The sequence below is a fragment of the Haplochromis burtoni genome, unplaced genomic scaffold (genome assembly GCF_018398535.1).
Source record: "Haplochromis burtoni strain Fernald_Lab_line unplaced genomic scaffold, NCSU_Asbu1 Contig_928, whole genome shotgun sequence".
Taxonomy (NCBI): Eukaryota; Metazoa; Chordata; class Actinopteri; order Cichliformes; family Cichlidae; genus Haplochromis; species Haplochromis burtoni.
This window is the reverse complement of record NW_024583289.1, coordinates 64,452-79,971: the sequence shown is the minus strand read 5'-3', so window position 1 is coordinate 79,971 and position 15,520 is coordinate 64,452. Positions and strand designations below refer to the sequence as shown.

At 43.5% G+C, this 15,520-nt stretch overlaps 1 protein-coding gene across 1 annotated transcript; it reads right to left on the bottom strand.

Annotated features, from left to right (window-relative positions):
• Nucleotides 1-46: 46 nt before the first annotated feature.
• LOC121812912 lies at nt 47-2,410 on the bottom strand. The gene is made up of 4 exons (XM_042216132.1): nt 2,184-2,410; nt 1,796-2,065; nt 1,367-1,609; nt 47-1,283 (listed from the first exon to the last, which is right to left on the bottom strand). The coding sequence occupies exons 2-4, from the start codon at nt 1,899-1,901 to the stop codon at nt 1,015-1,017; spliced, it is 618 nt and encodes a 205-aa protein (XP_042072066.1). The 5' UTR covers nt 1,902-2,065; nt 2,184-2,410; the 3' UTR covers nt 47-1,014.
• Nucleotides 2,411-15,520: the final 13,110 nt, after the last annotated feature.

The following is a 15,520-nucleotide window of genomic DNA, read 5'->3' as shown; positions in this document are numbered from 1 at the left end:
CCATCAGAACAGTTTCTTTCTCCCAGTCGTCGTGATCCTCAAGTCTCTCATCGATCCTCATTCTGTGATGTTAAACCTGTTAAACTGTGACTCGCCTCTTGCCAACAGTCCACTTTCTCATACCGACCCCCTTCAGGTCTTGGCTCAGCTGCTGGACTCCCATCCAGATGTTTGTCTTCTATGTACAGTGTCTTGAAAAAGCATTTATACCCCTTCATCCTGTAAAGTGTGGTGTGAATCTGTGTTCAGCCCCATTAATCTGACTACATTTTGTATTTCCTACCTTCTTCCTTGATCTGCTCTGTTTTTCTCTCCGCTGTGCTGCACATTTATTGTTATGAAAAAAAATCTAACAAAATTAACAAAATTCATTTGATTCATTGGTACCTGCAGTGAGAATCCTCACGTCAGAGTACACAACATGTGTATCAGCTTGATGTGTATCTGGAAAATACAAACACACACTCAGGTCATGTTACAACTACAAGCAGAGGAAACACAAACAGATGATGTTTCAAATCTGTAATCGGCTGCAGTCTGCACAGAACCTCAAACATGCTGACTCATGCTGAGCCACACTGACGGATTCTGGTTCACCTGTAATGAAGTAGATGTTCTGGCAGTTTGGTGGTCTGGAGCGTTCAGCTGTGTGTTAACACAATACCAACAATAAAGACAGCAGTGATTTTAGAGACACATTTGTTAACATTGTGGGAAGGTTCTTGAAGCCATTTCCAGACAAAGGTAACTGACCCCGAGGTCAAAGCAGACAGCCTTCAGAGGAAACAACAGAAACCCTCAACCTCAAGCCTCTTTCCATCATTTCAGTCAGATGTTTCCAAACCTCAGTGTGATCACACTTCAGAAATATGACTGGATAGGAAATAAGTCTGGTTGCTCAGCTAGCCTGCCTGTAGTCCAGCTGTTTCACTCACTGAAACATCTGAAGCTTTATCAAACCAAAAGTTCTCTTAAAGGAGCAGCTGAGATCAACCAAAATGGAAACATCTGGCCTCAGACTGCAGCAGCTGGGCTCCTTGCTGTGATAAAAAATAAAAGATATAAAGTCAATGTGACAGAGGTCGTACCATTTGCTTCATTTTGCTTTTTGCAGTGGAAAAAAAGTCGAACTAGAACCAAGAGCAGAACCAGAAGAACCACAGGAACCAGGCCTGCTATGAGTGCAGTGAGAAAGGAGGTGAGACCCTGAGGAGGTGATGAAGCAGTGTCAGCAGAAGAGTTCACAGGAGGAGTGGAGTCTGAGCTCCTGTGCTGAGGAGGATCTGCAGGAGAGATGATGCAGATGGTTCAATCATTTTATCAGGAGATCATGTCTGTAAACAGGAAGTGATGTCACTCTTCTGACCTCTGACCCTCAGAAAGCTCTGAGGAGACGGTCCAAATGCTTCAGTAGCACAAGAGTAGAGACCTTCATCAGCCTGTTTGACCCTTCTGATGACGAGCTCTGCTGCTGTTCCAGGTCCAACATGACGTCCATTAAAGTAGAAATAAGTAGCAGCTGTGTCACCGCTCCTCTCTCTGCAACGCAGAGTGACATCACTTCCTGTCCACACAGGAAGTGCAGGAATCTCCAGGATCACACCTTTATCTGACAACAGAAACACAAACAGAGCAAAGTCAAGTGCTCCTCTCAGACGAGCTGCTTCCTGTCTTAATGAGCACCTCGCTGACTTCCACAGTGACAGTCTCACACTCTCAGCTCACTGACAGACATGTATCCAGCATCTGGAAACATCTGCACAGAGACACAGCTGCAACATCTCTCTGTCTCTACCTGAAACACTGATGGACACTTCATCGCTCTGCTGTCCAGATGAGTTCTCACAGAAGTAACGTTCCCCCAGAGGAGACGGAGCGATCCAGAACACAGGAGGAACCATGAACCCTCCCAAAGCCTGCAGCTGCTCCACAGTCCTCAGTGAGTCCTCCTCTGCTCCTCTTCACTGTCCATCCATCAGCTGTCTGTCCATCATCAACACAACTCAGAGACACTGAAGAAGATCCTCTGAAGACTGCTGAAGGTTTGGACTGACAGACAGAGACACTGGAGGACACACACACACACACACACACACACACACACACACACACACACACACACAGTAAGTGTGTTTGTGTTCTTGTTGGAGTCTCACTGATGGTTTTCACTTCCATCAACTCACCTGCAGAAACAGTCGGTGCAGACAGCAGCAGCACACACACACCTGTAACAGGAGGTCAGAGGTCACTGAGGGTCAGAGGTCACTAAAGGTCAGAGGTCATTGGTTATTAGGGACAAGTTACCCCTGGAAGGGTCTTCCAAGGGAATTTGGTATTTGCATGAGCCATTCTTCTTTCAGGCTCAGAAATGTTGGATGTGAGCTTTTTGTGCAGTTTCTATTTTTATATCAAGAGAATAATTTAGCTTTCAAACTACAGCAGTTAGTCTTCTCACTTCCCAAAGAAAAAAAAACTTATTCTGATGACACTTCTGGTGAACAGTGTCTGATGTTAAGAGGATGTTTGGAGCTCCGCCTTTCACCTGACTTTTCACACCATGTGCCTTGGGACTCGATGACTATCTTCTGTAACCGTGGATACCGGTCTGATACTTCCTGGCTGAGCTGCTGTAATTACTAAATGTTTAAACTGTGAAATCATTTCACTTCCCACATAGCACACAGGTCTGGGCCGGATCTGGTGTCAAGCCGGCACTGCTGGCTGACGTCTGGCATGGTAAGTCATCCAGATGTGGGCCAGGTCTGACAATGATGGCACTGTTTATGACACTGCCAGAGGCGTGCCGCATCTAGCTCGATTATGGTTTGGTTTATGTGACCCAGGCTCATAGATAACAGGTCTGGCCCAGATCCGGCATCAAGCTGGCACTTCTGACTGACTGGTGTCATGGCAGGGTGTATGTCAACCAGATGTGGGCCAGGTCTGGCAATGATGGCACTATTTATGTCAACCATCGGTGGAGCAGGGGGGTGGCTTACTGGGCAGAAGCCCGGGGTCTTTTGGAGTGTAATTTGTTTCAGGTTAGATGCCTGACTGACAACTGTATAAAACAAAAACAACACACGAAGCACAGAGCGCACCGTCGTAAATTCCCCCTAATTTTGGTATGATCCGAGCTCAGGCACTAGGCGACTGAGCGCAGCACCCATGTGAGCGAGGGGGGAGAAGCTGCTGCCTGCGAGTTTGCTGCAGACAGAGGAGAGCTTAAGTTTGACCAGGTACCAAAGCAAATCATTCGTACTGAACTAATAATGTAAATATGACGGTGTATCACAAAAGATTGATATCAAACTGATCACTTGGTTGCGTTACTTGCTCTTCGAGTGAATCAACAAATGGATAAATAAAAAGCCGAACAGCAATGCTGATTTTTTAGTCTTAGCTTACATTTCATATTTTCAGTTGTTACCCTCCACGGCTAAACAAACTCTCTAAATCGGTTTCAGTTGTGTACTGATGAACACAACAATGGACATAAGGAGCTTCTTTCAAAGAAAAAACTCAGGTAGATGTTATTTTATATATTATGCTTTGGATGTTGTTTAGTATATCTATGCAAAACAAGATTTTTTTTACTTTAAACATCAATTTAGAGTAAACTTTTGTTTTAGATAAAATATTGAAATATCTTTTGAATTAGTTAAATGTCAGAATAAAGAGAGACAGAGCTGTCTATCACTTTCATCAAATGTAGGAGTACATGTACACTAAGTTTATTGTTAATTAATAAGAAAACTCCAGACGATTCCATTCTGAGCTGAAGAAGCTTCTGATAGGTTCGTAGAGTCCATGTGAGTAAATTGGTGGCACAGCTGTGGATGCATATAAGGCAAAACACAGAGCCTGTTTCTGTGACATGGGAACATCAAGAGATGTCAACCAAAACACCAGGAACAGAACTGTGGAGCTCCATAAGTGTGGCTCAGTTTGAATACAATTTGGTGCCATTTACAATTAAGAAATACAGATAGTTTCTCTCTTTACTCTTAAAGTTAACAAATATGTTTTTTATATTTATCTAAAAAAATAAACATTTAGTCTGATTTGATGTTACAATTAAAAAAGTGTTTTTATCTGAAGAGTAAATATCTGGTTTCAACTGTATATTTGATGATGTTGGTGTTTGGCTTGATTGTCAGCACACTTGGCCACCAGTGTGTCTGCAACTGGCCTTGTGCTGGCCCATGTGTGGGCCACCTCTGGCAAACCTGATGTGGGCCACCAATTCGTTGTGGTATGTGGGCCATGTGTAAGCCTGGAATACATTGTAGGGTGGGGCTGGTTTCACAATGAGCTCACCTGAAACTTTGGCTGATTGTGACTACACCGTTTTCACACCTTGGACTCATGCGATTAGGTAGACGATAATTAGGGAGAGCATTGTCCCTACTTGGGCTGATTGTGACCTACACCCGTTTTCACACCTTGGCTCATGTGATTAGGATCAATAGGGTCCATGTCCCTCTTGGGGATACAGTCCCATAGGGCTTAAATCTGGCACTCTCCACCATTTGACCCAAGAACTGAAGAAGCTGCTTGGATGAAACACCTTAAAGGAACTTAAAGAAGTCCAGACGCTCTTTCCAAGCTCCTTAGACAACATTTAGAATAAAAAAAATTCACAAACCAACGTGTTTCAACGGTATGACCCTGTTACAGTACTAGCCTCGTGTTCACTGAGCTCTTTAGAAAGGTCCATTCTTTCACTGATGTTTCTAAAAGCAGTCTGCATGGGAACTGCTGGATTTTATACACCTGTGGTCATAAGATTAAAAACACCTGATTTCAGTTATTATTAGCTCTGGCCCACGATTGTTGGTATTTTCTAATGAATACCATCTCTAATTAATGCAGTTAAGTCTGATGATAGTCTGGTGTCCTCTATTTCTAATGTAAATGTGTTTTTTCCTCTGCGAGTGTGTGTTGAAGCTCAGATCATGAATCAATGAGTAGATAAACATTTGACTCACCAAGGAGCAGAGAGGCAGACGGGGTCTTCATGGTGACTGAATGTTTGAAGTCTGAGCAGCGTAGACGTCTTCGGCTTCACAACTTCCCTGTTAACACTTTCACTGCCTGAGCAAAAGCTCCACTGATGAGAAGCACACCCACACAGCGCCTGGTTAAGTTTCGATAACTTTTTGCCTTAATAAATGAAATTCTCATTTTAAAAATTGCATTGGTTATTTACTCAGGTTGTATTTGTCTAATATGATATTTGTGCCTTGGTTATGAGGGTGCTGATGATAGCAGTTACTCTAATCCTGGAGACGATGCTTCAGAAAGACTTGAGAGTGTCTGATGTGTCTGTGTCTCTGTAGAGCCTGAAACATGCTCATTGCTCAGGTTCATTCCAGCACTTTCAGCAATCTCCCTCCAGGATTCTGCCATCTGTGAGTCTTTATACTGTGATTATTATTCCTCATCCTTGAAGCTATTCTCTCACTCATCCATTAAAACAGAGTCGGCTGTATGGAATAGACCAATCACAAAACTTGAAGATTGTGTCAACACAACGACGTAGGTTTACCTCAAGTTACAGCGCAGAAAACAGGACGTCTCTTAGAGAACTGTGTGGTTAGCATGTAGCTGTGCTATAGAGAAGAAGCAGAGGTAGAACTCCAATGAGTCTTTGCAGATCGAAGGAGAGCCATTCGTTTTTATTATTTAACTTTTGATGCCACAGGTAGTCCTGCTGAGACTCAGTGTCTCATTTTTAAAACAGACCTGGTTCAGCTGAACGCTGGTGTTGTAGTTTGAGTGCAGCTGTTTAGCATCTCTCGTTGGCTCGTGACCACAGGGTGAGGTGGAGATACAGACTGACTGGCAGAGTGATAATGTTGCTTTCACTCTGTCATTACTTAAGTTTAATACGAAAATTTTAAAAAAGCTCATTATCTGCTGTTTCCAAACGTTTCTACATTTTACATCTAAAAACATGGCTTAGAAGATCTTTAATCATAAATTCTAATCTTATGCCTTCTCACCCACCTCTAGTCACTTCATACCCCCAGAGCCCACATTTGACCTTTTATGGCCCCAGAATAATTGTTTGACTTTTATGAAATATTTCTAGTAGGAATTGTGATTAATGGGATTCAGGGTGGCTGATGTATTCAACCAAAGCACCAGTGTCAGAAGTTTAATAGCTTTTCTTTGAAGGTCACAAAGACAGGTGAAACTGTCCAAACTACAAACTAATGAAGAAGCTCCACACACAGATGCAGAGATGATCCTCTCTCATCAGGCCGTGCAACAATGCGTTTGCAGGATGTGATCGATGGTTCAGTTCAGTTTAACGTGGGCGTTTCATTAAAGACAAAAACAACAGAAGATGATTTGAAGGGCAAACAGAGAAGAACAAAGACAGCAGCACAGAGCTGAGCTGATCTTCTCAAGACTGTCACGTACTGTGTGACAACAGCTCATCCCACCGAGGCGTGTACCTGCTTTCATAACGTGTGTTTAAACATGCATGTTAATGATGCTTCAGCCTCAGCAGAAGTGACCGCAGAGACAGAGACTCAGATCTCTGACTCTGTGTACTGGAAACATGAACCACAGCGAATACTGACAGACTGAAAGATTTAGCTCAGAGCGCTGTGGTCTGCTAACATTATCACAGCACACTGAGATAATTCAACCACTGTTAGCTCTTCTTATTAAAGTCTGTAAAGAAACAAGTTTATCAGGTCTGAACTTCAAACACTTGATTATGCATTATCCTCAACCATGCACATGTCTTTGAGGATGTGCTCCATGAGTCACTGATGAGCTCCTTTATTTTCTTTGCTTTAAAGTCACAGGGCCCCCCCCCCATCTCCCAGAAGGGGGCTGACAGAGCCAGTAGACACCTGAGCACCCAGCCCCAAACACCAAGAACCACCAATCTAAGTTGCCCAATATTCCAACTGAAGGGGGGCTGGAAGGTTACATTTTAGACACTATGGCTGTACCAGTGTCTTCATCCTTCGCGGTCTACGTGGGCCATGTCCTTGGAAGACCGAGAAGGTCGGAAGTGCAAGGCTTGTGAAATGGGTGGGTCTGAACATTAAACTTGTTGCTGCCTTTCATAGTGTGTAACTTGAAGGCCCTGAGTACTTTCTCCCACACTGAAAACACTGGGATGATAAAATTATTTGAACATTACCTAATAAGACTGATTCAGGACAGACAGTTAGTTATGTTAAACTTTCCTAGCAGTCCTTCACAAACAGGGAACAGTCTGTCTATTCTCTCCATCTGTCAGCTGCTGCTGGCTCTTCCTCCTCCTCTTCCTCACACACTGCTGAGTTTGTCCTGGTGGATCATCAGGGGTGCAAAGCCTCACAGATGATGTGCAGCAGTGGGTCCCTCAGTCTGTCCTCACTCTGGACACTTGCAGTTGTCACACATGGAAATCAAATGTGTGATAAGCTGCAGGATTCAAACACAAGTGTAACTTATAAACACATGTTCATACTTTTATTCCACAATCAGAGAGAAAGAAACAGAGAGAGAGTGCAGGACAGACAGACAGGTGACAGTCTCAGGTGTACACACTGCTACACAACAGCACCAGAGAAGCAGGATTTAGTGTTTGTGTTATTACGAGTGTAAACAAGAAGAGTCCCAGATGGTGCAGTGGACACATGTGTGACTGCTGTGATTAAAGCATCTTTCTTTCAGCTTAACGAGTGAACCGTCAGCTCGTTCAAACACACGTTAAAGTGCGTTTGGCTCGACACCACCGAACAGAGGCAGCAATATAACATAGCTAACATTAACAGTGCAGTGAATCCTGCTTGTGCCGTGATATTCAGGACTGCAAACCGAGCAGCATCACTGACTTTCAGCTTGTTGTGTTTGTGGATATATGACTGACTTTAATTATCCATAAATCATCACATTCTCTGTAAGATTAAGGTCGACATTATTAAAACCAAGTAACCGCTGAAAGTACAAACATCACTAATGTCACATCACATGTGGCCAACAGTAATGTTTTAATGTTCTTCATTATTAAACATTCGCACATAAATAAGTGACATAATATTCAGTACTTACTTTTCCAAGTTTACTCTTTGGCCGCCCCTCCGCTGTTTGTTTTTTTCGGCAAAATTATCCACACCCACCGCCGCGCTATGCATTCTGGGATATGTTGGGCCACAAAGTCTACACTGCCACATCCTTAAAATTCAGGGAAATGAAGGACGCATTTGAGGGCCGCATTTCGAGCAGCCTTTGAATTGGGACAGCCTTTTTCGCGTTGCGGTGACGTAATCGGCCTTAAAATGTGGCCTTTAAGGCTGCAGACCCTGAATTGGGATACAACCCATGATGCCACTGGGAAAAGTAAAACTCAGCACACTGAACATGGAAAAACCAGACTCTTCAAAATAAAATAAAACAAAATAAAACAGGAAACATGGAAAGACGTTGACGTAATAACACAAGCTTGACAATAGGATGTGGAACACAGACATGAAGCACATGACAGGCTGAGGAGATTAAAGCACGGGCGTAACCAAACAGAGGACAAGACAGACTTACACAGAAGACAGGAAAGACTAATAAACCAGGAGACATAGAAGAAAACAGACTAAAACAACTTTGTCATTGTCTGGGTGAGTCTGGGGTTTTTCCACTCTGCTGGGCTCCACCATCGGGTGGAGACTCCAATCAGCCTTCACACTTGACTGCAATCAAGTCACCGGCATTTAAGACCAGCACTGACGACAACCGTCTGTCAGACAATCCACACCAGTTGGTGGTGGTAATGCACCATGTTGGTGTTTGCCAATAAAACAAATATGAAGAAGAAGAAGCCTTCTGTCAGATCTTCAGCTAACTGTGCCAGGCTGCTGGTTTTCTGCTAGCAGGTTATACTCTCTTCATCGTGGCACGTAGTGATGGGTAGATGAGGTCTCGTGAAGCGTTTCAGCACATTCCCCAAACTGTATCGACACTGTGTCGACACAGTGTTGCTCCATACTGACACCTGCTGGACCTTAAATATCATTGCAGGCAACTTACTTGAGACTCACAACAGACACTGATTCAATGACCTAGTCATACTTGTATACACTGTAAGGTATTGTACTTTCCATGGAATCATTTTATATCTTTTACATTTCAAATATTGTAGACATCTTTAAAATATATTGTGAATGACATTAAGTGAAAATTAAAATGAAAGTATTGTGAATGTAATATCATTAATATGCACGTTATACTTATTTCGTGCCCACGAAGTAGTATTTTGTGGCCACAATATATTTATTTTTTGGACCATGTCATCAGAGGGGCTCCGTAGGCTTTCACCTGGTGTCTGTGAATAAACTGTTGACTTTATTCTAACGAGCTGGTCTGTGTTATGTTATCTGAGGTTATGAATGTTATCTGACTGGAGGGATAACTCACAGACACGCGAGACGCCATTACTCCGCTGAGCGTCCTTTAGTATTTTTTCATCCCCTCCCTCACAACAACCCAGCACAAACGTTCCTACCGGTTAACATTTACCTGATACTACAGCCTGTACCTGAGTCCGTTTGGTCCTCGTGACAACCAGTTTATAATATATTTTCGGCTGCGGTCTGGAGTGTGGGGCCTCCCTGCTGCTGCGGAGTCGGGGCGGTCTGCCTCCCCCCACCGCAGGGAAAAGGGAAACACCACCTGGGTCTGGGTGCAGTTCCCCCCTCCAGGGGCAAGGGCACCTAGACCCGGTTTGTAGAGTACGCTTGGGGAGTGTGATCGTGTGTACAGCGTCTCTTTATGTCTGTCTCCACGTTGGTTGAGTGTGGAGTAAGTGCATATGAGAGCATGAGGGTGGGAATGGATGTTTGTGTCTGTGTGTGCCTGTATGTCTGTGTCTATATGTCAGGTTGGGTATCAGACGCCACCTCTCTGGGGACATCTCAGGCCCTCCAAGGTTTGGAGGCCTATCTCCACCCACCACCACTTCCCCTGCCGGTGGCGGACTCCCTCAGGTGTCGGTGCGTTGGTGGTTCTTTGTATCTGGGGGTGGGCGTCCGGGTACACACCGGCTCACTCCTTGGCGGCCGCTTATTGGGGCTCGCTCGGGCCATTTCGGAGGTGGGGTGCCCCCGGCCTCTCGGCCTGGGGCTCGGTCACTCAGGCACAGCTGGCTGCCGGCGGAGCTCACGGGCGCGTCACTGCAACTCCCCCTGGCTTCTGCTCCGCGGCTGCTGAGTGAGCCCTCATCTGGGACTCTCCTCAGCTCTTACTGGGACAGTGGCGCGGCTGCCCCTCTGTTGGTCTTCCTTGGTCTCTTGTGTTCTGGGGGCCTCTGGATGTCTGGAGTTTTGATCTCCTCCATACCTGCTTCACACCCTGGAGGACGGGGCTGTGGCCCCCCCACACTCCCTAGCAGATCATTACATGGAGAAACCTTTGGAATGCAAGCATGCTGATCCACACAGGTATGCACACAGGTGTACACATGGGTATTCACAGACGCGGACTAAAGCTTTCTTGGCTGCTGCCTCAAAGCACACTGTGCGCTGTCTATCTTGCGTGCTGAACAATATCGTTTATTATTTAGTAACTATTGATATCTATGACTAGCTAGTTTATTGTGATGGTGCTTTGTTTTCTCTATTATTATGTTGCTCTTTGTTGTTTGCTGTCTCCTCTGTTTGTTTGTTTTTTTTTCTCCATACAGGTGACCCAGGAGTTTTTTTTGTTGTTTGTTGTTTTTTTTCTCTTCCCCTCTCACCGTCTCTTCTCCCCTTTAGTTTTCTTTCTTTCTCTCCCCTCTTTCTTTAATTCTTTCCCCCTGTCCTATAAAAAAAAAAAAAAAAAAGATGACAAAGGATGAACTGAAGCTCCGCCATCACGTGATGTCACATGCTGCTGTTTCTGATGTCACTTAAAAAAAAGAAAAAAAAAAAAAAATATATATATATATATATATAATATATTTTAATAATAAGCCCCGCCCCCGACTGTACTGCCACCTTTATTAGCTGGGTGGTCCCATTAGTCACATACTTACTAGAGATGGACCGATCCAATATTACGTATCGGTATCGGTCCGATACTGACCTAAATTACTGGATCGGATATCGGAGAGAAATAAAAAATGTAATCCGATCCATTAAATATCACGAAAGCACCTCACAAAACTTGCGTAAAACACAGCGAAATTCAGCTCATAACCTTAGCACCTCGAAGCAGTGTGCTCACATGATAGAGCGGCTGAACGTTGGCTGGTTGAGCATTTTAGCCTCACTACCAAACTAGCATTTCATCTCCGAGGAAGTTATCCCAGAGAGAAGTAAAGCAAGTGTGTAAGTTCATCTCTGAATGTTTGTAAAGCATTCCCGTTAAGCTTAACAACCGATATATGGAGCGACTGCCTCTCTCCCTCCCTCTCCTGCTGCTACTTCAATCATGAAACTGATCAATGATCAGCTGATCGGCTTTTCTGTCGCGAGTCCGTCTCTCTTGTTTGTTTTTGTCTCACTTTGCACCAGAAAGAGGAAACCAGCGGCTGAACAACAGCAGCACGTTTAAGCTTGAAAGATGTTGGATCTATTCATCCATCCATCCATTCGCTTCCGCTTATCCTTTTCAGGGTCGCGGGGGCGCTGGAGCCTATCCCAGCTGTCATAGGGCGAGAGGCGGGGTACACCCTGGACAGGTCGCCAGTCTGTCGCAGGGCGTTGGATCTATTAATAATTCTTAAAAAATAATTTCTTTCTGTGCATTTTCTTTCACACTTGCATTAAATTTAAGTTGATTATGTCGATTAAGCAATGAGGTGGAGGGTGGGGGTGGTCTTTTTTTTGCTGGGAGTTTGCAGCCCTATTAGTTAGGTTGCTAATATTTCTGCTAAGTACTCTTTAAAATACCAGAATATGGAGGATGGTGTAGGTTTAAGTTTATTAGATTGATCAGTATTGCTGAACTATGAAATATTTTTTTTTGCATACAGGTATAACAGAATAGCTTTAGTGTAGTTGTTGTTTTTAAACTTGAGTATGAACTTATACAAAATGCAGCAAGATATTAAAAAAACAGTTTTATTGATTAAAAAACACTATATCGGATTCATATCGGTATCGGCAGATATCCAAATTTATGATATCGGTATCGGACATAAAAAAGTGGTATCGTGCCATCTCTAATACTTACAAATGTTACTGGAGAAATGAGAAACACATTATTACATTATACATCTGTATGAATTCAGTCATCTCCATTTTCATGGCAAAACAAAGTATTTGGTGATAAATTCAGTTGGGTTTTTCAATACTTACCACATTGGACTTTTTAATGAACTTATAAATATATGAGTAGGGAGATGTACATTATAAGTGCACGTCGGCAGTTTTCACTATATTAAATCGACCTAACTAATTTTATCATAAGTGACCACAATAGTTTGTGAAAGAAACAAATAGTGTCAGGTAACGTAAACTTCTTGTGATTAGCATAGTATAATATTAAGAACGAGCTATTTAATTTTGCAAACTTACAGGTGTGCAGTATTCTAATCTCAAATCTTCATTAGGATAAGCTATGTGAGTAAGTGTAAGTAATTGGTAATTTGCGCATCATACATTTCTTTCTCTAGTCGATGAGTCCTCTCTGTATAGTTAATAAATTAGAGTGTTCATGGATGTAACTAGAGGGCATATAGTACGTCCTCTTATATAGATTGGTGTTTTCTTAATTCACAATAAAATCTGTGGGTTGTTTAATGACATCATCGTTTATTGTTGGGAAACGCCCCCTGTCAGTGTTTCCTGTCCAACAGGGAGGAGACTGCAGGCGCCTCCTTCAGCAGAGTAACGGATCTGTGTGGGAGCTGTCGGTGGCAGCAGGTAGCAACTCATACTGTGCATCTGTTTCACTCTCAGCTGTTAATCTCAGACAGCGTTTCCATATGAAACACATCTGTTTGTGTTTCATGTACAACTTGTGTGTCTCCCAGGAGCTGCTGTGCATGTTCGTTTATAGTAAACTAAACTGATCACAGTCAGAGTTTAAACACGTGGAGTCACACAGACATGATATAAACTCATATAGTCACATGATCACAGGAACTCACCTGCCCTGCAGGTATGAATGTATGAACCTGGTTTTATTCTTGGCTCTGATCCTCATCCTAGTTCCAGCTGATCGATCACAGATCAGAGAACCGATCAGTCTGTTTGTAGGATGTTGATCAGCTGGCACAGCTGGGACAGACTCCAGCATCAAACCCACCGACCCATGTGAGTGTCTGACTGTCCTCTGTGTCCTCAGGGGCACAGGAACCTCTGACTGCTGAAGAAACAGTCTGAGGAGGAGGAGCTGGTGATGAAGAGCAGCCTGTGTATATACAGTATCTGTTGTTATTCAGCCCTGAGGAAGATGAAGATGCAGCTTTGCTTTGGCCTTCCTCTGCTAACAGCTAACAGCTAACTAACCTCAGCCAGATGTTCTGCAGCTGTTTGTCTAACATTAGAGGTTTATAATGATGATGATCGTGTTTCTGCTGTTCTGATGGAGTGAAAATGCTTCATTTGAGTTAAAGTTCAAAGCTGCTGACTATCAGGAAGCGTCAGAGAAGATCAGACAAACATCATGAAACACCCCTCTGACCTCAGAGCTCCAATCAGAGCAGGAAGGACCCGTGATGAACTAACTTAGATAAACATGGACTAACTCTGAATGCAGAGCTGGCTTGGAGCTGTGGAGACTTACTGAGGAGTAAAGTGGACATGAAGGAGTCACAGAGGGAGGAGGAGGTGAACAGTGATGTTTGTTAGACAGGATCAGACTGAAGAGGGAACATAAGAAGAGTTTCATGCTGGATTTGAACAGGACAGGAAGATAAGCTCCGCCCAGCAGCTGAGTCCTCTCTGCTCACACTGGTGTTGGACTGCAACATCAGGGAGTCTGCTTCCACATCTGGTTTCCACAGCTGGAGGAAGCTGTCCCACGAGCACGCCTACGCCCCTCTGTCATTACTGAAGTAGTGATGGTGTTTAATCAGTGTGAGACTGTTTCACTGGTCCAAGCAGAGATTTACATAAATGAGCTTTTATGAGTTCTTATATTATCTGATCAGGCCGTTTGCTCCTGTTAAAGATAAATGTGCATCGAACGTTGTGGGTATTCATGAGTCTAACAGTTTAAACCTGTGTGTGACGTTGTGTCCTTGAACGGCCCTGACAGACGGCTGTAGTCCATAATATTAATGTTTCCTGCTGACTGAAATAAGCAGCTGAGCTCTGTGAGGGCAGAGCTGCTGCTAACAGGTGAGTCTGTTACCTGGACTGGACTGAGTGAGCTGCTGTGTCACAGCTTTATCAGTGACACACTCAGCATGTGTGTGTGTGATATGTCATAGTGCTTGAAACACACATGAAAATATATTAAAGGTTGAATCTTTTTTCTTTTGGTTTGTGGAACAAAAATCAGCAACGAAGAAACGTGAGTGTAAAACTTGATGTAGAAGTGCAACAAATGTAAGCCGGCTCATTTGATGCTGTGAAGCTTGAAAAGGATTTGCGCACCTACATCATTATTTACGGTTTAAATTGTGCTGCCTTCAGGTGCACCTGGTAAATTCAGGAATCTCTACTCCAAACCACAGCAGGTTGTTTTAGAGGCTTTTCTGGGTTAATGTTGGTTTGTTGGCAGAAACATGTCTGTGATCGCTGTGTTGTTCTTTTTGATGCAGGATTTCATGTAACTCGGTGCTAAAATCATAACAATGAAGTTTAACAGTTCTAGTGCTCATGCGTCAGCTAGCATGCGTCAGCTAGCATGCAGCCTGTTTCAGTTGCTCCTGCTTTTACTCTTTACTCTAATTTTTTCTTACTTATTTCTTTGTCCTTTACTGAGTGTGTTCATCTGTTTAAAAGCTTTCTTTTCAAACATGTGGATCAAGAGTTTTTGTTCTGCTGTTGCTTTCATTGAGGAATGGGAGCGCAGCACAGCAGCTACACACCAGAGATCAGCTGAGCCGCCTGATGCTGCTGTTGCAGATTAACTGGTGTCTCAGATTAACTGGAGACGGTCAAACAGATGTGTGACAGACTTTAAGGAGCTGCTGCCAACAAACCAGCAAATAAACACTGAATATTTCATGTGTGACATTTGTGAGGTGGCCTTAAACACAGTCCGTCAGTCTTTTTGCTCTTGAACAGTGAAATATTAAAAACTGTCTGGAGTTTATTTGGTGATGTTCTCGTGCACGAGGCGAAAACAGCAAACAAACGTCACAGTAAATCTTTCCAGCTGATGTTAGGCATCCTCCACCTGCTGAATCCACTTCAGCCTCTTCCTGCTCATCTTCCTGTTTAGAGGCACAGTCGGCCTGTAAATGGAGAAAACTGAACACAGGAATATTTGGATTTCCTTCTTTTTCTCTGCTCATGTTCAACTTGTCTGATTCAAGCTGGGAATATTTATTAGAAACAAAGTGAATAATATTATTTTATTATCACGTTGATGCAGCACATGGTTCAGTTAGCTTTGTATAAACACGTGTTAGAAA